A 22,516-nucleotide genomic window follows, 5' to 3' on the forward strand; every position below is an offset into this window, starting at 1 on the left:
CAAGGACAAAATACTATATTCCCTTCAAAGTGCTTGAGCTGCGGGTGCTCTATGGAATTCATCTCAGAGCAGCAAAGAGAAACAGCCAGGCAGGGTGGTTTTGTTTTGTTTCTTTCCCTCTCTCCCCCAGAACATGTGACTTGTCCGCTTGTCACCTGTCCAGCCCAATCATGGGGATGTTAATGTCTGGGATATAGGATTACAGGACAGAAAGAACCTGCTCGGGGCCCCCAGTTATTTTTACTGATTTCTTGTTACACCCACTGGTAACAAAAGAGGTTCACGACCAAAGGCAATTAAGTGAGAGAGACCTCTAGAATGCTACAACTGTCCTGATTAGGAATTCTGGGGAAGGGGCAGGTCTCTTGGGGGAGGCAGCACATACTGGTTCTTGAGCCCTGTCCACCCCGTTGGAAAAAAGAGGCGTACAGATTTGGTCGCTCTGTTGAAGAAACAGTGATGCGTTGCCCAGCAGGTGGCTGGTCAACTTCTGAACTCTGCTGTGATCTTCTCCTCAGCCCCATCATACTCTCTGCTTCACAGCATTTCAACAGAAGTGTCCTGAATAAAATAGTTTTGTTCCACTGCATGCGATGTGCTTAGCCTTGGCGGTGGAAGAAAAGCCTGAAAATGTGCAGAAAAATAATTCCACCCCCACCCCACCCTGGCTCTGACCACTTCTGAGGGTAATAACATCTTAGCAGCACTCAGGTCCTCTTCAAATATAAAGAAGGCAGGGGTGAGTAAGATATGGACCCCTCCAGGGCCATTTTCATAGCCACCAGCTGCCCTGCTCACCCACCCCAGGCAGGAAGAAAAAGTTAATTTTTTTCTGAAAAATAATTTTGCTCAAAAATGATCTCTTTGTAATATGCAGGGGATGTGTGGGAATTTTGTTCCTTATTGTGAGGGCATCACTAGGACCTCCCATAACCCACCAATTAAAAAACAAACAAACCTACAAAATGTGGCCATTAGATGGCTTGGAGAGGATGTTTTTGGTTCAAAAAATCCTCTATTTTTAAAGTTAAATTCATTTTTTTGCTAATGAAAACGCTATACTGTACAACAACCTTCAAAGTACATTAGAACTGTATTCACTTCAAATGAATACATATGGCTACACATCCTGACTTGGAAAGTGTGGCCCTTAGACTGCTAGGAAATCTAAAAATAATAATAATGATGATGATCCTCAGCCCAACTGAACTCTCCCATTCTTGGTGTAGTATCTGCACAACCAGAGGCCATGTGTCACAAGAATAGTGTCTTTTGAATTGAGCTTTTTGGCAAAGACTAAAATGCAACAAAGATGGCAGTAATTGGGTATGGTTAATTTCTTTCAACCTTTTTGTGCATTGTTCTTTTCCCCACACCCTCTGCCTTCATGGGAGTGGGTTTTTCATTTGGAGGACAAAATCCATGAGAGCTAAGAGGCATTTTCCCCCCAGAAAGATAGGAAGTGCAACTCATCGCAGTGCAAGCAGTGAACTGCCAGGGGTTTGCCTCACACTCTTGCAGTGCTGTAGGCAGGAATGACTGCAGCAGCTGCAGAGATATGTAGGGTCCATAGCTACGTCAACACAGCAGTTTCCCATGATGCATCATTATCCTTGGGTTGGGGTTTTGGCAATGTGCTCCTTCCAGAATGGATAGCAGCACTACAGTACTAAATCAAGAGCATGGCAAAGTTCCTGTGTAGCCCATGTTTATGTGTTCCTCTATCCATCTTTGCCTGCTTCTGTCTAGAAAGGCATAGGGAATATAAGCTGTCATTATTATTTTTATTTTGTTGGCACTGTAGGAAGATCAGCTCTTAGTCTATCCGCTAAACTAATATTTTATCTCCTTTCCTGCAGCTGACTACATCGTGTTGCAGTTTGGCCGAGTAGCAGATGATGCTTTTACTCTGGACTACAACTACCCACTTTGTGCTGTACAAGCTTTTGCCATTGCCCTGTCCAGCTTTGATGGGAAGCTGGCCTGTGAATAGAACATCTAAGATTTTGTTGTACTAAATCTGGGCCAATGAGGCAAAAGTATATCCATTTTGGACGGGCTACTGCAGGAAAGTTTTCTTAATGATACAAGGCAACTTAAGATGGTGGGAAGAGGAATTCAGCTGATAATACGGCATGTTGCCAATTTATGAATGGGGAAATCAATCAATAAGCATAAATGTACAGTATATTTCCAGAGTAGGCTTAGCTGGTAACTCTTTATGCATACATGTCCTTTGTATTTGCTTTATGGAAGAAGCAGTGCTCAAATGCAGGAAACAACTACTTTAAGCTGCAATGTTTTGGGACTGTGAGTGTAGGAAACCTTTCCTTTATGTTTTTCTTTTTATATATATATATTTTAAATTTGCTCTTTCCCAAGGGATTTGGAACCAGGTCCCTATCTCAGGCTATCAAATAGTCACTTATATACTTAACAATCAAGACTGGTTGTTGATTGATTCAAAAGAGTACAGTATTTCACTTTTTTAGATGATTTGCAAGGTGGATAGGCAGTTGTGTTTGGTAATTTATTATTTACCTGGGGAAAGGAAGCTGCACTTTTGCCCTGCACTGATAATGAACAATAAAAGAGCAACTGGTGGGACAAATTCCTTTGTTGTCCTTTTTAAACATCTTGGCCTGCCCAGATGGCCATTAGATTGTTGTGAGGAGATGCCTAATTACAGTGGAGGGTGGGGGTGGGGGTAGAATGAACATCTGGAGGAGGTCATTCCTTACCTTCCCCAGAGACATTCTTCCTAAAATGCCCCCCTCCTTTAGCACCAAGGGAGGCTTTTTCAAAAGCTCACTGCACCATGGAAGGGGAAAGAGGAAATTCCTTATCTCTAATCACTGACTAGAGATAAAGCCAGCAGGACACTAGTGACCAGATGAAAACCTTTTGCCCTATCAGCTCATATGCTAAATCTCCCTCATTCCTTTGTTGCAGTTTAGTGATTTAAGCTGGTTGGTCAGAAGTTGCTTCTTTAGAGGGTCTGATTGATTTAGAGCTGGATATGCAGATCTGGTCTCTTTAAATAGTACCAGCTAGCACTGTGCATCCCAACTCTTGGAGTGGTGAGAAGTTTAGAGGTGCAGCAGCACTACTTAGTAACCTTTGTGATGAGGTCACTGGAGCCTTACAGCTGTTTTGTTATATTTGTGCATATTTACAAATACAGTATTCAGTCTATTGAGCATAGGTGGAGGGCCATGGATTAATACTTCTGCAGACAAGCTCAGTTCTGTCTCTGTCCCTTATCTTCCCATACACAAACAAGTTAAATGACATCTGTAGCCAAGGAAGGGAGAAGGTGGAGGATAAAAGACATGCCTGTCTTTGCCAACATGGTCCTCCTTTTCCAGACCATTTCTGCCTATTTCCTTGTCACTCAAAGGAAGATGTTCCAACAATTATTCTCTGGGGCCCTGCTCTATCCCTTCTTTCAAGATAAGTGGTACTAATGCATGTTCTTCCTTTTGTGTGAAGCATACACACTTCCTTAACCTCTGGATATGTTGTCTAACCAAAGGATGCATCCGGCCACACAATCTGTCTCGCTCAAATTCAAATCAGCTGTAAGACTGCACTGACTTCACTCCAAAAGAGCCAACCTAGGCATAGCAAAATGCTACACAAAATTCATCCTGCCACCCTCCCTCTCAATTTCAAGAACTACCAAATCAAAAGTGACTCCAAGATATAATTCAGCTTCAGCTCCTAGTTATATAACACAGGCAACTCAACATTTTCCTATTTGTCTTCTTTGTGAAATATTTGTTAAAATTTATGAAAATTTGTAAAGGAAGAGATGCATTGTAAAATTTAATGTTTTTGTTATGAATAAAACATCCTTATTTTAAAAATTCCTGTCTGTTTGGATAATACTCAGAGGCTTGCAATATTTTATGCAGTCGTTGCTAGGCTTTGTGTTATGAAGAAGAATGATTTCACTAATATAGTGCTTAGCCTTTACATAGCAGAGCACTTGTGAAGGAGTCTTCTGTACATGTTCCATATTTGTAAAGCAGTTTTCTGGTGTTCATTTAGTCACCTCAGTTCCAAACTTGTGCATTCATGGCATGTCTTCATATTATTATTAGCTGCCCAGAGTGGTATGATATACCAGATGGGCGGGATATATATAAATAAATAAATAAATAAATAAATAAATAAATAAATAAATAAATAAATAAATCTCATGGTTCCGATTTGCCTATTAAAAAATCAGCCCCATATTGCCACTTGATTTCTGTGTTTTATTACAGTAGGACCAAGTCATTTCTATTCAGCTAAAGGTAATGCTGCTAATAACTACATAAATAAATAAAATAAGGAACTAGAGTCTCACAAATAACTTACAAAATCCCTATGCTGCGGGTGTTTGATGTCTATATTTATGTGGTGGCTATGGGAAAGGATAATAAGGGATGTTGTTGTTATGTGCCATCAAGTCAGAACTGACCCTAATAAGATTTTCAAGGTCAGTGAGGAGTGGTTTTACTGGCTCTGCCCCCGGTGAGTCTCCACAGCAGAGCCTAGTCCATTACTCTTCTCCACTACACTACACTGGGTACCCAGTAAGAGTTTGTTGTTTGTTTAGTTGCTTAGTCATGTCCAACTCTTCATGACCCAATGGACCAGAGGACGCCAGGCCCTCCTGTCTTCCACTGCTTCCCATAGTTGGGTCAAATTCATGTTGGTAGTTTCAATGACACTGTCCAACCATCTCATCCTCTGTTGTCCCCTTCTCCTCTTGCCTTCACACTTTCCCAACATTAGGGTCTTTTCCAGGGAGTCTTCTCTTCTCATGAGGTAGCCAAAGTATTGGAGCCTCAGCTTCAGGATCTGTCCTTCCAGTGAGCACTCAGGGTTGATTTCCTTCAAAATGGATAGGTTTGTTCTCTTTGCAGTCCAGGGGACTCTCAAGAGTCTCCTCCAGCACCACAATTAAAAAGCATCAATTCATTGGTGGTCGGCTGTCTTTATGGTCCAGCTCTCACTTCCATATATCACTACGTACTAGAAAAACCATAGTTTTGACTATTCGGACTTTTGTTGGCAAGGGGATGTCTCTGCTTTTTAAGATGCTGTCTAGGTTTGTCATCACTTTCCTCCCAAGAAGCAGGCTTCTTTTAATTTCGTGGCTGCTGTCACTATCTGCAGTGACCATGGAGCCCAAGAAAGTAAAATCTGTCACTGCCTCGAGATCTTCCCCTTCTATTTGCCAGGAGGTGATCGGACCAGTGGCCATGATTTTAGTTTTTTTGATGTTGAGCTTCAGACCATTTTTTGCACTCTCCTCTTTCACCCTCATTTAGAGGTTCTTTAATTCCTCCTGACTTTCTGCCATCAGAGTGGTATCATCTGCATATCTGAGGTTGTTGATATTTCTCCCAGCAATCTTAATTCTGGCTTGGGATTCATCCAATCCAGCCTTTCGCATGATGTATTCTGCATATAAGTTAAATAAGCAGGGAGACAATGTACAGCTTTGTCGTACTCCTTTTCCAATTTTGAACCAATCAGTTGTTCCATATCCAGTTCTAACTGTTGCTTCCTGTCCCACATATACATTTCTCAGGAGATAGATAAGGTGGTCAGGCACTCCCATTTAAGAACTTGCCATAGTGTATTGTGGTCCGCACAGTCAAAGGCTTTTGCATAGTCAATGAAGCAGAAGTAGATGTTTTTCTGGAACTCTCTGGCTTTCTCCATAATCCAGCGCATGTTAGCAATCTGGTCTCGAGTTCCTCTGTTCCTTCGAAATCCAGCTTGCACTTCTGGGAGTTCTCGGTCCACATACTGTTGAAGCTTACCTTGTAGGATTTTGAGCATAACCTTGCTAGCGTGTGAAATGAGTGCAATTATACGGTAGTTGGAGCATTCTTTGGCATTGCCCTTCTTTGGGATTGGGATGTAGACTGATCTTTTCCAGTCCTCTGGCCACTGTTGGGTTTTCCAAACTTGCTGGCATATTGAATGTAGCACCTTAACAGCATCATCTTTCAAGATTTTAAATAGTTCAACTGGAATGCCATCACCTCCACTGGCCTTGTTTTTAGCCATGCTTTTTAAGGCCCACTTGACTTCACTCTCCAGGATGTCTGGCTCAAGGTCAGCAACCACACTATCTGGGTTGTCCAGGACATCCAGATCTTTCTGGTATAATTCCTCTGTGTATTTTTGCCACCTCTTCTTGATGTCTTCTGCTTCTGTTAGATCCCTACCATTTTTGTCCTTTATCATGTCCATCTTTGCACAAAATGTTCCTTTAATATCTCCAATTTCCTTGAACAGATCTCTGGTTTTTCCCTATCTGTTATTTTCCTCTATATCTTTCCACTGTTCATTTAAGAAGGCCCTCTTGTCTTTCCTTGCTATTCTTTGGAAGTCTGTGTTCAATTTTCTGTAACTTTCCCTATCTCCCTTGCATTTTGTTTCCCTTCTCTTCTCTGCTATTCGTAAGGCCTCGTTGGACAGCCACCTTGCTTTATTGCATTTCCTTTTCTTTGGGATGGTTTTTGTTTTTGCCTCCTGTGCAATGTTATGGGCCTCTATCCATAGTTCTTCAGGCACTCTGTCCACCAAGTCTAGTTCCTTAAATCTGTTCTTCACTTCCACTGTGTATTCAAAAGAGGTTTGGTTTAGATTATACCTGACTATCCCAGTGGTTTTTCCTACTTTCTTCAGTTTAAGCTTGAATTTTGCTATAAGAAGCTGATGATCAGAGCCACAATCAGCTCCTGGTCTTGTTTTTGCTGACTATATAGAGCATCTTTGGCTGCAGAGAATATAATCAATCTGATGTCGGTATTGCCCATTTGGTGATGTCCGTGTGTAGAGTCGCCTCTTGTGTTGTTGGAAAAGAGTGTTTGTTCTCTTGACAAAACTCTATTAGCCTTTGCCCTGCTTCGTTTTGAACTCCAAAGCCAAACTTACCTGTTGTTCCTTTTATCTTTTGATTCCCTACTTTAGCATTCTAGTCCTCTATAATGAGAAGAACATGTTTCTTTCGTGTCAGTTCTAGAAGGTGTTGTAAGTCTTCATAGAATTGGTCAATTTCAGCCTCTTAAGCATTGGTGGTTGGTGCATAAACTTGGCTTACTGTGATGTTGAAAGGTCTGCCTTGGATTCGTATTGAAGTCATTCTATCATTTTTGAGATTGTATCTCAGTACAGCTTTTCCCACTCTTTTGTTGACTATGAGGACTACTCCATTTCTTCTATGGGATTCATGGCCACAATAGTAGATATGATTGTCTGCATTGAATTTGCCCATTCCCGTCCATTTTAGTTCACTGATGCCCGGGATGTCAATGTTTATTCTCGCCATCTCCTGTTTGATCACATCCAGCTTATCAAGGTTCCTAGATCTTACATTCCAAGTTCCTATGCAATATTTTTCTTTGCAGCATCGGACTTTCCTTTCACTTCCAGGTGCGTCTGCAGCCGAGTGTCCTTTCGGCTTTGGCCCAACCACTTCATTAGCTCTGGAGCTACTTGTACCTGTCCTCCGCTCTTCCTCAGTAGTATGTTGGATGCCTTCCAACCTGAGGGGCTCATCTTCCAGCGTCATATTTTTTAGACTTTTGTTACTGTTCATGGGGTTTTCTTGGCAAAGATACTGGAGTGGCTCACCAGTTCTTGCTCCAGGTGGATTGTGTTTAGTCAGAACTCTCCACTATGACTTGTCTGTCTTGGGTGTCCCTGCACGGCATAGCCCATAGCTTCTCTGAATTACTCAAGCCCCTTTGCCACGACAAGGCAGCAATCCGTGAAGGGGCCAGTAAGAGTTATATGTTAATAAATGCTCCTACAGATACATAAGCTTAGTTTCAGTTACAGAATTTATTTTCCCACAGCTTCACAGGATGTATGGAACAGAAGCTGGCTGTGAAAGTTGGCCCCATGCCAATGCCCCTGTCTCTGTCAGCAGCATCCCCAGTCTTCATGTATTGAGAAGGAAGTTCTGAATTGGAAAGTGGGCACATGTTTGGCTGAATAGGCTTAGAATCCTCCCTGAGTTCAGAAACTCAGCTTCTAATATTCCTGTTTGGTATGCAAAGTCTGGAGTCCACAGAGTCACAAACCATTAGCAAAGGAGAGAGCTTTCCTACCTGTAGTTTATGATCCAGACAGCAGAGAATTTCACCTTCATCCTGTCAACTCCTGGAACATATGCTGCCGTGACATCTCCAAAACACTTCTAAAGGCCACACCCTCCTGTTGCTGCTAGCTAGCAGAAGCAAAAAGTATTCACCATTGTTTTAGCTGGTAATGAAATTATGGATCAATTGTTTTTACACTAATAATTTCTTAGCTACATAGCTTCTCAGTTGTAGCTGTGTTAGTCTGTACAGGCATTTCAACAAGAAACACAAAAACGAAACAAAAGCATACTAAAGATGTTGTGGCACCTTAAAGACTTAACTGCTATATTTTAATGTACATTTTAATGGAATGAAAGCTTATATTAACATATAGCAGTTAGTCTTTAAGGTGTCTGCAATTGAGTTCGGTTGGAGGTGGAGGCAGCTCCTCTTTTTGGGTGGGAAATAACCAAGAAGAGTCATTTTGAACGTTAACAGATTTATTAGGTTTTACTTGTGAAGAATCAACAACCACCTCTATAGGTTCAAAACAACTTAGTTCTGGTAAATGTCTATACAAATCGGGCAACATCTTAAAGATAGCACTGTCTGGTCTCACTGCAGAGCTGGTCCAAACCACTCCTTGTCTGTTGGTTTCCGCAACGGGATACTCCTCACGGCAGAGATTGTGCAACAACAGGGGTGGCATGCCCAACCCCCCTTGAGCGGTAGTTGATTGAAAGAGGGGTCTGGCTGGATCATCCTCCTCCAGTGACCTTGCCCTCTCAGGAAAACCACCACAGTCCATTCCAACATCTTGTTTATAATCACACCTTCTCTTTTCGGAGCAGGATTTGGTAGTAGTCCCCCAACTTTCAGGTTGAGGAAATCTTCTAATAGATTGTGCCCCTTCCTATATTTAGTTTCTCCTCCACATTTCATCTCCTCCTGCGGCACTCTGCCCACTCTCACCCCTTCCTCCTCCTTTTTATCCTCCTCCCACATGGGTAAAATTAACTCCTCCCCTTCCTTTCCTTCTCCTTCTATCAAGCAAGCTTCTACTTTCATCTCTTTCTCTACATCTCTTTTAGTAATCATCCCTCTTGTTTCCCTCTCTCTGTCCTTCTTTTACTGATTCTTTATCTTGAGGAGACAGCGCACTCTTGTCACTGTCATTATGACCTACTCCTCCTTCACAGTGTCACAATGGCTTTTATTGCTTTTGTTTTGTGTTGTGTTTTTTATTAGGTATATATCTTAAAATAATTCTCAATTTTTGTTAAGATAGAAATTATTGTCATTATTCTTTTGGTCTTGCTTTACTGTGAACCACTTGGCAAATATTTATATGAGAAAGTGGTATACAAATAAGTAATTGATTTCAGAACACAGTGGTACTGAGGGAAAAGGCTAACCTTTGTGTTTCCTTTTGTCTGTTGATGTATTCAGACTCATGTGGGTTTTGAAAAAATCTCAGCGATATTAATGTTAGAGGTGCATAAACTACTGCACAAAGTACAAACTGGGATATTTGAGTGGGAAATCACTCCACATATCATGCTAGACTTTGAAGAAAATTTACCCAGCTTTGTTATCTCAAGCCTTGTGTACAAAATGAATTATTATTTTTAATTGGGGGAAGAGTTCGAATCAGCTTGTATTGTCCTGCTGTAAATGCACCTAATTCATGTTTGTGAGATAGAAGCAGGTCTGAAGAAAGGTTTGAGCTGGGGAAGGGATTTTCATGTATAATAAAGTGCCCAAACGTACATTTTCAGAGGCATACTTAAAAATCCTGTTCTACATTGGCTAGATATTTGTTTTCTCTCTCACACACACTTTCTTTCTTTGAATGTACAAACAATACATAATTATATCAGCCTGACAGCACTTTAGTTGCCAGGTATAATTTCCCACAGAATTGTAATGTTCTAGAATAGTATCTTAAACACCTCACCAAAGAGCAAATCTCTGGATTCCGTACCATGTAACTATGGCAGTAACTGCTGTTACTATGTAGTGTAGTATAGGTGCATTCTACGTGTGCTGCCCATCATCAGTTCTTTCTTTCTTTCCCTTTCTGTATGAGAACAGCTATATTTCTAATTATTTTTATTTTTTTGCATAGCTATTATATTGTTGTATCATCTCTGTTTGTCTTTTTTCATTAGACATGGTCTAGAGGGGCGGGGTATAAATAAATAAATAAATAAATAAATAAATAAATAAATAAATAAATAAATAAATAAATAAATAAATAAATAAATAAATAAGATAGCACTAGAGTGACTAGTAGCATCAAAAAGATATTAGCACAGTATCACAGTGTATACATAGTTGTACAATTCAGAACATGGAAAAGGTTTTGGGCTGCAACTTCCAGAATGTATCAGCCAGTAGCTACACCAGCTGGGAGATTTGGGGTGGTTCAAAAAGCAGCTTTTCCAAACTTTGGATGTCTTATAGAGGTGGCTTGGTCCTTCCTTATTAACAATCCTTCTGTTGTACTAAGCACCAGCTCAACTGGGATCCCCATCCTACAAAGAAAACAGGATTAGGCTGAACCATTCTTTGCTGAAGGACAGGGACATCAAGGGATGAATGCATTAGTGTGAAGACCAAGCTGTTGCAGGAAGTGCTTGGTGACAGTGACTCAAAAGGTGTGGTGCTCTTCATTGTGACTCATGGTACAACTCTTTGCAAGAGTATCGATGAGGTGTAAGGTGATCTTTTTTTAAAAGAAAGTGTTGAGGGAACACATCATGGGTGGTCAATACAGTATAGCATTTTATGTAGATATGCTTATATTTGGTTATGGCATCAAAATGATTTAAGCAGCAAGAACTCTTTCTTTTACATTTCAACTGGACCAAGCAAGAGACTTCTCCTCCTATCCTAATGCCTTAGGGTGTTGTTGCTGTGGGATGTTAAATGACTCCCAATTCATGATGAATCATACACGTAGGAGTGGAAGGAAGGCTGAAAGCTGTTTTGTACATGTGAGCTGTAATTAATTGTTATTCTTATTCTGATTAATTGTCAAAGGAAAGACACATAGCCAGAAGAGGCCGGAACATTTCTGACTCCCTTTCCCTATACTGAAGAGCCCCATGCACTTCCATATAGAACTATCAATACAAAAGTAGTTTCATACATTCACAGATGTGCAGATATAGGTGCGTGTAGAAAAGTCCCCCAAACCAAATGCTGCCTGAGCCATACTTCTTCATGCATTGTGATGAAACTTCAGGTTGCAATGTATGTTCTGTGTTACATGAATCAAATTATCTTGGATTTACAATGGAAAAGTGCTAAATCCAGTGTCAAATTAGTGTATCATATTACTACAGTACTTCAGTTTTGTACTCTTTCACCTGTCTCAAATGTTAAAGGAACTATCAAAAAAGATGGAGGGTCTGTCCCCTCATCATGTTGCAAATCCTAAAATCATGATCATGGGTCAAAGGAATTGTCAAAACCATGGTTAATTATGTGGCATCAAGTCAGAACCGACTTATGGGTTTCCAAGGTAAGTGAGATATTTTACCAGCTCCACTCTCCCAGTGAGTGGCCAAGCAGGAACAAGCAGGACTTCAAACCCTGGTCCCCAGAGTCCTAATCCATTATTCTATCCACTACACCACAACTGGGTATCTACGTCAATGGAACATGGTGTTATTTTCTCTATAGTCACTGGCCTTTCCAATTGTTTTGGCCACACCCACTGCTGGAATGTGGGCACTAACAGGACATGACTGAGGTAAGGCAAACCTCAAGTGGGAGGGGAGGTTTTCCACCTCTATATTAAGGCAACTGTGGCTGTGTGGATGCCCAAAGTAGGCCTTGACCTGCATGGAAAGGGTCTAGTTTCATCAGGAGAACTTGGTGATCAACAGCCATCTTTTACTTATACCTCTCTCCATATTTTAAACATCTCTCTCTTGGGGAGCAAATTGTTTGCTGAAAGGCATCATATGGAATAAGCATATGACTCAATCTATGAATAAATTAATTTATATCTAATTTGTTTTACTGATTGAGGAACTAATTTTCCTATAAATGTGAAACACATTGCAAGAGTTTTCCTGGGTCACACCAAGGACATTAAGGGGAAAAAACTCACCATCCATCAATCCCTGCACCACCCCGCCCCCCGAATAGTAGCATCAGTGGTATAATTCTTTTGAGCATTAGAAACTGGATTTAGTTGGAAGGTTATTATGTTTGCTTTTTGATCTTGAATCCATTCCAAGGTGGACTTCGGGCCATTATCTCCCTGCAGTTAAAAATCTCTCTTCCACAGTGTGGAATGGTGTCCCTGAATGCAAAACCTACAAGATTGTGTTAGCTTCAAGTAACAATGATAAGTCAGAACTGGATTCTCTTCAAAGTTTTGATCACTAACAAATCCATTAATAGAGTGATTTCTGATGACAGTCAAGATAGTTGGACATGTAGGAGCAAAACAATTGGGGCACACTTGTTTCAAATGCCTCATTAAAAAAAAAAACAGATAACAAGGAGAAAGGGCCAGAAGGTAGCCTCTCTTGCCAGCCGAGCTCCATATGTCCAATCTCCTGGCACCACAAAATATATTTCCCCCATTCCTTCTCAAGAATGAGGTAGATGGACATTTCCAAGCTTGCTTTGACAACCTAAGGCTGCATAAACCTTGAAAATAAAACTGTACAACACAACAAAATAGGAAACAAGGACAAGGAGACCTTTATCCCTGGATGACATTAAATGGTGGCACATGTTGTTACTGTCTGCATCCCACAGAATTCATGATGAAATGACAGCTTTGTTTTCACAAAAGGGGAATGGAAGTGAGGGGAAAAGTATATATAAGAAAGGAAGCAGCAACCCATTTTCATCCAGGAATGTGACAAAGAAATGTCATGTTAGAAATACTACAGCTCTAATAACTTTAACTGCAGAAAGCAACAGGTGTCAGAATCTCGCCAACAAATCTCTCCCCCTCCCCCACTTTCACACTGATTGCTCTTTCCCTGGTGCTACCACTAGTGAAGAAAAAACAAGCTGTAATGGCAGATCACCAGCACCACTCTCGATTCTCCCTAGGGAAGAACATGTCTAGGCATGTGGCACAGAAAAGTTCCTTCTTACAACTACAACTCTCAATCTCCCAGTTCGCATGGCCAATGGGTTGACCTCATGTCAGTGTCAAGTACAGACCTTGGAGCCAAATATGACCAGATCTACAGTACATATCCCTTTTCATCTTTCATGAATCTGCTGTCACTCCAAATCTTGGCTGTATCTGGTCAGATTTACAAATCAGACAAGCGACTGCAGATTCAGAAAGGATTAAAATGGGATCTGTAGATCTGATCTAAGACACCACCTAGAATTTTTTCCAGATTCTCTAGAATATCATGTCCACTTACAGAACTTTAAAAAAATTATGTGTAACATCATTGAAAAGGTATGATTCGACACTGACTAAATAAAGACATTAAGTCTTTCACCAATTCAACATTAACCCGAAGCAGAAGCTTCACACATTTAGTAATTTGGAGAACAAACTACAGAGTTGTTTACATAATTGGAACAAGGTTGAAATGTCTTTCCAACTTTGAACTGGTTTATGGAAGATGAATTTCACACACAGAAATCTCCCATGTATAAGCAATTGTGTAAATTCCACACCTACAGGTAGGATACGTATCTACATTTGACTGTTTCACTGGATGTACAAATCCACAGCAAGTGATGAGTACAAGGCTGAGGGGACCTTGCCCGCTATCCCATCACTCAACAGGGGCAGCATCACTCACAGTGTCTCATGTGAAAATATAACACAAAACTCTATCTATGTCTCTGTTCATATATATGTTTAGCATTGGTGTTTAGTGCTGCACATCCACTCCGCTCTCCCTGTGCAAAACTTGGATTGTACTCATCTCTCTTTTCTCCAGGCCCTGAACTACTGTAGCATCCCAACCACATCTCACCATCTCTAGATGTAGTTCCTGCAACCAAAAAGAGCTCTCTTTTTATATAAAAATAGCCATTGCAATTTATTCCAACTGCTTTGTCAAACTTATCCAGCACTCTGGGGATGGGATGTTTTCTGCAGCCAGTTTTTGAGCTCAGGCAATGGGAAGAGAGGATACATCAGTGGCAGCTGGAGCGAGGCCTGCAACTGTCATTCTGAATGTACTTATTTGGGAATTCGATTTTTATATCAGTGGACATTTCTTCATAGGAAATGTGCTATGCATTTGAATGATCCAAAGATGGAACCCAAAAGACAGAAACAGCTAGCAAAGAGAAACCACAGCATGTCAGTAAACACAACCTTAAGAAACTACTGCAATGCAGAACAATATGAACAATGTGAAACAAACAAAAAAACCCACCACAAAACAAACATAGGTGCATTTACACTATTCTTAAGCTGAGCTAGCAGAGAAACAAACAACTGACAATAATTTAGCAGGAAAGAGAAGATATTTATGGTATGCTTTGCTCTGAAAAATGTGTTTTAGATTAAGGAAACTCACATGTAAAGATTAAACAACCAAAGAGAATGAGGAGGCTTATGTGAGCCTGAAAAGAGTAGTGATCAAAAGGAAATATGAAAAATGGAAGCTATCTATATAATCTATTGTTCACATTCATTTTCTCTGAATATATCTTTTGCAAGTCCAGAACTGAGACCATTTCATCTGAAGAATGAAACTGGCATGTACCAAGACAGTCTCATTAAAGGTATTTGAGAAAAATTGATTTGGGCAAAACATACTATATTTGTGTATATTTTTCAGGGGTACCAGGATTAAACACCCACACATTAGTTTATTGCTGCCAAGGGTGGGAAGTCACAATTCAGCCAGTTCCTTTGCTCCAGGGTGATTTTACTTTCCCACACTTCCTAGTGGCTTCTTCTGCATTGGAAAGACTGTAAGCTGTTCTTTTTAGGTTTGGTTTTGTACTATGACTTTTGAGGGCTGGGCTTTCTGGTCTTCGAGCCTTGTTTATGGCTGCATTTAGCCCTGTTCTGACAATATGCCATCAGCAATACCAATAAATTTGCTTTCCTGGAGGTTTTTAGACAAGTTATAGAGAAATCCATCTGTGATACTTTTAGGGTAGGATGGCCTGCCACAGAAGAGGGGGTTGAATTCAATCAACTGTTATGAAACTGTTATGGGCGTGATCAAGGTATTGATAACACTTCTGTCTCAAGTAATTAAATATATGACTGTTTCATCAGTGTACAGTGATAATCTCCAGATGTGTGGGGGGGAGCATGTTGACTGGAATGAGTAACTATTAACTGACATAGACCCAATGGGTTTTGTTTTTCTGTTGGATGAGCATGAAGAGTATTATCCTTTTAATCATATCTATCAACCTTCCAGACTGCACTCACCACATATTCACCATAAACATCTGAAAGCCATTTAAGATAGCAGCCATGTTCATAACTGAAAGTTGGTATAAACCAGGTGGGAACTTTCAGGTTTTGCTAGCAATTAAGTAGAATCCCACTGGGCATTCTTTACTACATAAATTAATACAACTTTCCAATTTGTTTTCTTCTTGTCCTATTTCCCCAAGCCTCAGTTCAAAGACAAGAACAAAGTTCTTAGTCCCATAAAAATGTGTTCACTAGCTCTGAAGACAGAGGCTATGCAGCTTTAAAGTAATGACATAAAATAAACATCATACAAAAGCGGAGCACTGTTGTGGTGGAAGAAGTAAGGCTGAGTTCACCAATTATTGTTCACCAAGTATTGTTTAATATTTTAGGAATTGTACACTAGACGTGTACTTGGCCTGTAAAGCAGTAGATAAAGTGATCTTAAATACCACACAGCAGTGTATGGAAATTAGATAATTCATCAACATTTACATAATAAGTAATAAACAGATAGTAGATAACCATAGGGTATCTACCATCTCATCACATTTCTGACTCCTGAAATGTGGAGTCAGAAATTTATGACAGAAGACAACTGTCATATTTAATATTTGTGCTAATGTTTCATATCCCATTCATTCTTATGATGACCCAGCAAAATAGGACAGTGTGATCTTCATAATGGGTAGAAAAGGTTGAGGCTTGAAGGCAGAGGTTTGCTGTCTAAGCAGGAGTTCAAGGGAAAGGCAAAATGTGAGCAGGGCATTTACTCCTTTACTACTCAAGTTGCTTCCAGACAAGGCTTTCACCATACTGTAATGTTGCCTCCCCCATGGGCATTTTCGTGACAATCAGATGTCATTGTCTTCTTTCTACTGGGAAACCTCCTGCGTTTTCCTACTGGTTTCCTGCATTTTTCCTTAACACAGAAAACCCGTTATGGAGGAAAAGCCAAACAGTTACAGAATGCCTTCTGATCGCAAGCACTAGGACTCTTTAGTCTGGAAGCTGTCTTTGCCCTCAAGAGACTGCATCTGAGAACTGAACAGTGAAACATTGAAAAGATGAAGGTTAATGATTTGTAGCTATACCGTAATTTTGAATTTTAAAAGACTTAAATATCATCAAGGCATGTTTTGCAGAGGTACATTATGACAGTTCATAAGCTGTCTGGGGATGATGGAACTTGTGCTCCAAGTCCCAGTTGAGGGCGATTAAATTACAGAGAAAACAGTCTAGTACAGACATGTAATTTGGTAAATACTTGGTGGGATTCCACATATTTCAGTGCCACAACTCGCCTTTCCTCCTTTTTTTGCTCTTGCCTTGTTTTTCGTCTCTTATGGGATTGTTTACAAAACCAGATTTCAAAAGAACTAAACACCAAACATACAGAATAAATTACTCCATGTGTGAGATGCAACCATACACCACTGACTCTTAAAGATGGCATGAATGTTTTAACTGTGAATTCTATATTTTACTTCATATGTCTGAAGAAGTGGACTTGTCTATGAAAGCTCATATTAAAATATAACAGTTAGTCTTTAAAGTGCCACAACGTATTTATTTATTTATTTATTTATTTATTTATTTATTTATTTATTTATTTATTTATTTATTTATTTATTTATTTATTTATTTATTTATTTATTTATTTATTGCACCTATATGCCACCCATCTAGACACTGTCTCCTCTGGGCGGCTCACAACAGACAAGATAAAAACAGTTAATATATAGTAATAGTTTTACAGTGATATACAATGAAAACAATAGTTCAAGAAAATTAAGTAGTGCCTGGAAGGAAGGCCTATTTGAATAACCAGGTCTTAAGTTGGTTTTTAAAAATGCCCAGCGAGGGGGCCAAACGGATCTCAGAGGGGAGTTTGTTCCAAAGAGAAGGAGCGACTGCTGAGAAGGCCTGGTGTCTTGTTTTTTCTTTCTGTACCTCCCTTGGCATTAGGCTCCTCAGTCACCCCTCCTGACTGGATTGAGTGGTATGGGTAGATTTAGGTGGGAGGAGGCGTTCCGCCAAGTATTGAGGTCCTAAACTGTTTAGGGCTTTGTATGTAATCATTAAAACTTTGAAATCAACGCAGAAGCATACAGGCAATACAATGCAAGGCAGCCAGGGTGGGAGTGATATGTTGGTGTTTCCTCACTCCACTGAGAAGTCTGGCTGCCGCATTCTGCACCATTTGGAGCTTCAGCATCAGTCTCAAAGGTAGCCCCATGTAGAGTGCATTACAGTGGTCTAATCTCAAGATTACAAGCCCGTGGACCAGAGAGGTGAGTGCCCCAACATCAAGATAGGGATGCGGCTGGGCTATCTGCCAAAGATGGAAATATGCAGAATGGACCACTGATGTCACCTGAGTTTCCATGGTGAGCGCTGGGTCCAGATGTATCCCCAAGCTGCGAACCTCACTCTTTGCAGTAAGAGTCACCCCTCAAAAGAGAGGCGGTTTCCCAAACCGCCGATGGTGGGGCCACCCACCCTAAGGACCTCTGTCTTGTCCAGGTTCAGCCTCAGACCATTTCCCTGCATCCACTGCAGTACAGTCTCCAAGCAGCACTGAAGGGACAGAACGGCATCCAATCTGGTTGAACAAAAGGAGCTGTAGAGCTGAGTGTCATCAGCATATTGATGGCACAATGCCCCACACCCCCTGATGACCCCACCCAGCGGCCTCATATAGATATTAAACAGCATTGGGGAGAGGGTCAAGCCCTGCGGAACTCCACAATTGAGGCACCACAGGGCTGATACCCTCTCCTCAAGCTGAACTCTCTGAGGACGGTCCTCCAAGAAGGTTCGGAGCCGGAAAACACCAGGCCACCAGTTCCCAACTCAGACAGCCTCCTCAGGAGGATACCGTGGTCGATGGTATCAAAGGTGGCTGAGATATTGAGGAGGACCAACAGGGATGTTTTCCCTCTGTTGGCCTCCCTCAATACGTCATCTAACAGGGCACCAATGCCATTTCTGTACCATGGTGTGGCCTGAAGCCTGACTGGAACGGATCCAGGGCGTTTGTTGCATCCAAATGTGCCTGAAGCTGCATTTGGATGTACACCATTCAGACATATTTGCAGACTATACAACAAATCAACTCATATTACAATTCTAATATACACTTTCCTGAGAGTAAGTCCATCCAAACTCAATGGCTGGAATCTGGTTTGTCAAGATATAACATAATGCTATGCCATTGTAAATGTGCTGGGCATTCCACTCTGGCAAAAAAAGGACTGTGCAAGTCAATTGATCATTCAGTTGTGTAGTTCTCATTTTGACTAATTGTGCAATGGGATAGAGGAAGTGCTTTGTGGATCGCATTTCTGCCTTGGCATAACTGTAGCTACTGCAGGTATAACACCAAGTTATGCCTGTGTAACTAGTCAACAGGATTTCAATCAGCAGTGTTCACTTTTTCTTCTGAACCTTTATTGAAAGAACACGGAAAGAGCTTAACAACAAAATAATAGTACAGGTCTTTCACTAGAAATGCATGATCTGATATAATACCTTCATAATAATGTAATCTGCATCAGATAAGAATATCGCACTAAAGATTGACCTGGTAGTTTGCTGGAAAATAAGTCTTGTTATTCTTATTAACACAAATAAAAAGGAAACCATGTGTTGAGAAAAAATTCATTTTGGGTATATGGCTGTTTAAGTAATTTGACTCTGGTGTCTTAACTTCTGAACAGACATGCATTGGATTACACTATTAGAGTCTTGCATGCAGTATTTCTGTATAGGTGCAATGTCGCTAATATAACAAAGCAAGGGGAATAAAACCATAATTAAATTTAATGTAGAATTTAAACAAAAGGAATTGTGCTTTTAGTGTGTGAAAATGTCTAAGGAACTTGACTACTTTCTTGCAGATGATGACTTTGAATCTCCATTAATGTCAAGTTCCTGGGTGGATTTTTCTTATTCATACTTAGAAAATGAAACTCTGGGGCACTGACAGAAAGAGATTAGGTTATGATGCAGTGAATATATCACTAAAAAACCTCCTAAACTTGGTAAGGAAAGGCCTGGATATACTTTCAAACATTTCATCTAAGCATTTTGAGTTTGATTTTTTTACAAGAAAACCTGTGAGAGATTAGCGTCTCTACACAAATTTTGCAACTGTGAATTTAGAGTATTTTCCTTTTACATTTAGTAAGTACTTCTGAAGAAATTCTTTTAAATGATTCTGAGTGAAGTACTAGGTTTTACAGAACTACAACTATTAATATGCTAGCCATAAGGAATTATTTGAAGCACAGATGTAGCTCTTTTATATTTTAATTTGGAAACAGGAACTACCAACTCTGCCACCTCATGAAAAAAGATGCCAGGTGTAAATAAGAGGATACTGGAAAAGACAAGAGTGGTTGCCAAAGCAACATCAAAATCTCTTCCTGACATGTGCCTTTAAAACAGGGTATAAACACCTGGCATGGGAGGAAGTGCTTGGAGCTAACATTTCAGAGCCCAATCTTATGTCTCCCACATATTTATTACTAAAGGTAGTAGAATCTGACAGAGGTGCCCTTGGCCAGCCTTCACCAATAGAGAGCAGCTTGTCTGTTGAAGGGGACTCTTTGCCATCCCCATGACAAAGGCCTCCAACTTACTTATGGAGACTTCAGCATATAAAAAGCAACTGCTGGTGGTTCTCCCACTTGAAAAGGGGCATTCTGCGACACAATAGATGGGACTCTCTTCTTTTTCAAAGAGTGCAATCCACGAACTTTACACACTGCCTTGCCTGGAATTAGCACCACCAATTTGAAAATAAAATAAAACAACAACACAGCCTTGCCTTTATTAAGGAACACGGAGACACCTCCCTCCCCATTCCCTCTCATTGATATGAGGCAGGTTTGCTATGGATGTGATAGATCTGTCTCATGACCCGCTCTTTCATGTGTCTCTTCAGAGGTTTCCCACATAACATTCTACCTCTTGTTTCCAGACTGTGGCATAACTACCACATAAATAGGCATTCCGTCAGAAAATGTGGAAGTGCACACAAGGCAGAACAGTCAACATCTAAACACAAGTCACCTAAAATAGGTTGTTAACTATATTAAATATTAACATCATATGAAAAATTAAATATTCAGGCAAGGGCCTTGAGATGTATTTTAGGAGGTCAAGCCCCAATGCAGCTGCTGGAGCCCTTCACAGAGCTTATGGGTGGCCTTTATGGTGACTTGAAAGAAGAGGGCACACTAGATTGATAGCGCATTTGAAGTACGAGTGACAGAGAAGAAATGGGCAGAACTCTGTAAGACAGCAAAGGCTTTGGAGCCATGAGAATGATAGCGCTGGTAAAAAAAAAAAAAAAATGACAGGAACCTGCAATTGTTTTTACAGAATGGCTCAGAATGACAGGCAGGTCATTACAATTTTTTTCCTATCTGCAGATGTATTTTTGCATCTTTGTCCCTATTGGGCCAAAGAAACAATCTGTCATATTTTATTCAATATGGATAAAATGAACATTGCAATCATGAGTCCAATTCAAAGAGGTGATGATGATTTTGAAGGTAGTGTTAGTGTGGTTATCACGAAGGCAATTTATGTGCCATCAAGTTGCATCCGATTTATGGAAACTCTGATAGGATTTTTTAAAGTAAAACTGAGGTATGTTTTACCACTGGCATGCTCCAGTGTGTTTCCATAGCCAAGAAAGCATTTAAACCTAGGACTCCTGTCATTCTATCCAGGATACCATACTGGCTGTCTGAAGGGCAACTGCAAATAATAAATGAAATATTATTGAATTGATTAAAGTGTAAAATATACAAAGGAAAGAGAAAAACTATGCTCCATTACATATTAAATGGTTGAATTGGCTGAATAGCACAGTAACTGACTATGGAGCCAGAGGTTGAGTGTTTTGAGTCTCCACTGTGTGTCCCAGACGAGCCATCCTGTGTGGCCTTGGGCAAGCTATGTAGTCTTAGGTTGCCCCAGAAGAAGGGAACGCTGAACCACTTCTGTGTACTCTCTACCTAGAAAACTCTAAAAGGGTTGTCATAAGTCAGAATTGACTTGAGGCACATTATTGTTCTTGTTCTAAATAGTTTTTATGCCAGAGCTATAACTGCACTTAATAATGAGTTTAAAGGCCACCAGTAGTGAATTGTTGGACATTATTATTTAGCCTGAGGTGTAGATGTTTGTATTCTTAGTGGGGGATTTTTAGTGGGTGGGGAGTGTTTGGGGATTTTTTTATGTGTCTGCTTGTGAGTCTGGTCTCTGGATGTCTGTGTGAATTTCGCTGTATGGGTATACTATGTATATATTTACAATGACAATAAATTTATTTGATTTGATTTGTTATTGTTTAAATAAATATGAAGACGACTATGAAGTCTCCTAACACATGCTCCTCTCCAGTATGACTACCTTAAGAACAAAAGCTTGTCTGTGGACACCTGTTAGGTCTATTAATAACAAACCCCGATATTGTATCCTCTGTACATGTCTGTCAACATTTTCTACCAGTTTTGTGCTGTTTAGAGCCATAAGCTACAAGAAGGTACAAGTGATTTTTAGCATTCATAGAGACCTCCCATTCTGCCCTGTTGTGCCTGTGGTGGGGCAAAACACTAAGGGTGGTATCCTGCTCAGTACTTATATGCACATTGAGCACCAACAACATGGGCTGCTGTGGTAATCTGCCATATGGTTGCCAGGCGCATGACCAGCATATTGTCATACTGCTTTGTTGTGAGATTGAAGCTGTAATTTCCACATTTGGAGGTCTATACAAAAAAATTGGCCCAAGGTTTTGCGGTATGTAACAGTGTGTAAACAGCATTAATTTTTCAAATAGATCTAGTGTAGATTTAAGAATGTTAGAGGTGGCTCGTCACTGGGTAGGTGGGGCTCGTCAGCATTGGGAGGCAGCCCATCTAGAAGAAGGAAAACTCCGACTTCAAACCTCCACTGCCTTGTGGCTGTATCCACTGATGGAAAAGGCTTCAGGAGTTAACCTCGAGGCAAA

General features: G+C 40.4%; 1 protein-coding gene across 2 annotated transcripts in view; it reads left to right on the forward strand.

Moving 5' to 3' along the window:
• TULP1 (TUB like protein 1) overlaps window positions 1-22,092 on the forward strand; it is a 59,280-nt gene extending 37,188 nt beyond the window's left edge. For both annotated transcript variants that reach the window (XM_020795062.3, XM_072997457.2), the window contains exon 14: window positions 1,860-22,092. In XM_020795062.3, the coding sequence (XP_020650721.3) occupies window positions 1,860-1,993 (134 nt within the window). In that variant the 3' untranslated portion in view covers window positions 1,994-22,092. The remainder of the gene's footprint in view (window positions 1-1,859) is intronic.
• The last annotated feature ends 424 nt before the right edge of the window (window positions 22,093-22,516 follow it).

The sequence above is a fragment of the Pogona vitticeps genome, chromosome 4, assembly GCF_051106095.1.
Source record: "Pogona vitticeps strain Pit_001003342236 chromosome 4, PviZW2.1, whole genome shotgun sequence".
NCBI lineage: Eukaryota > Metazoa > Chordata > Lepidosauria > Squamata > Agamidae > Pogona > Pogona vitticeps.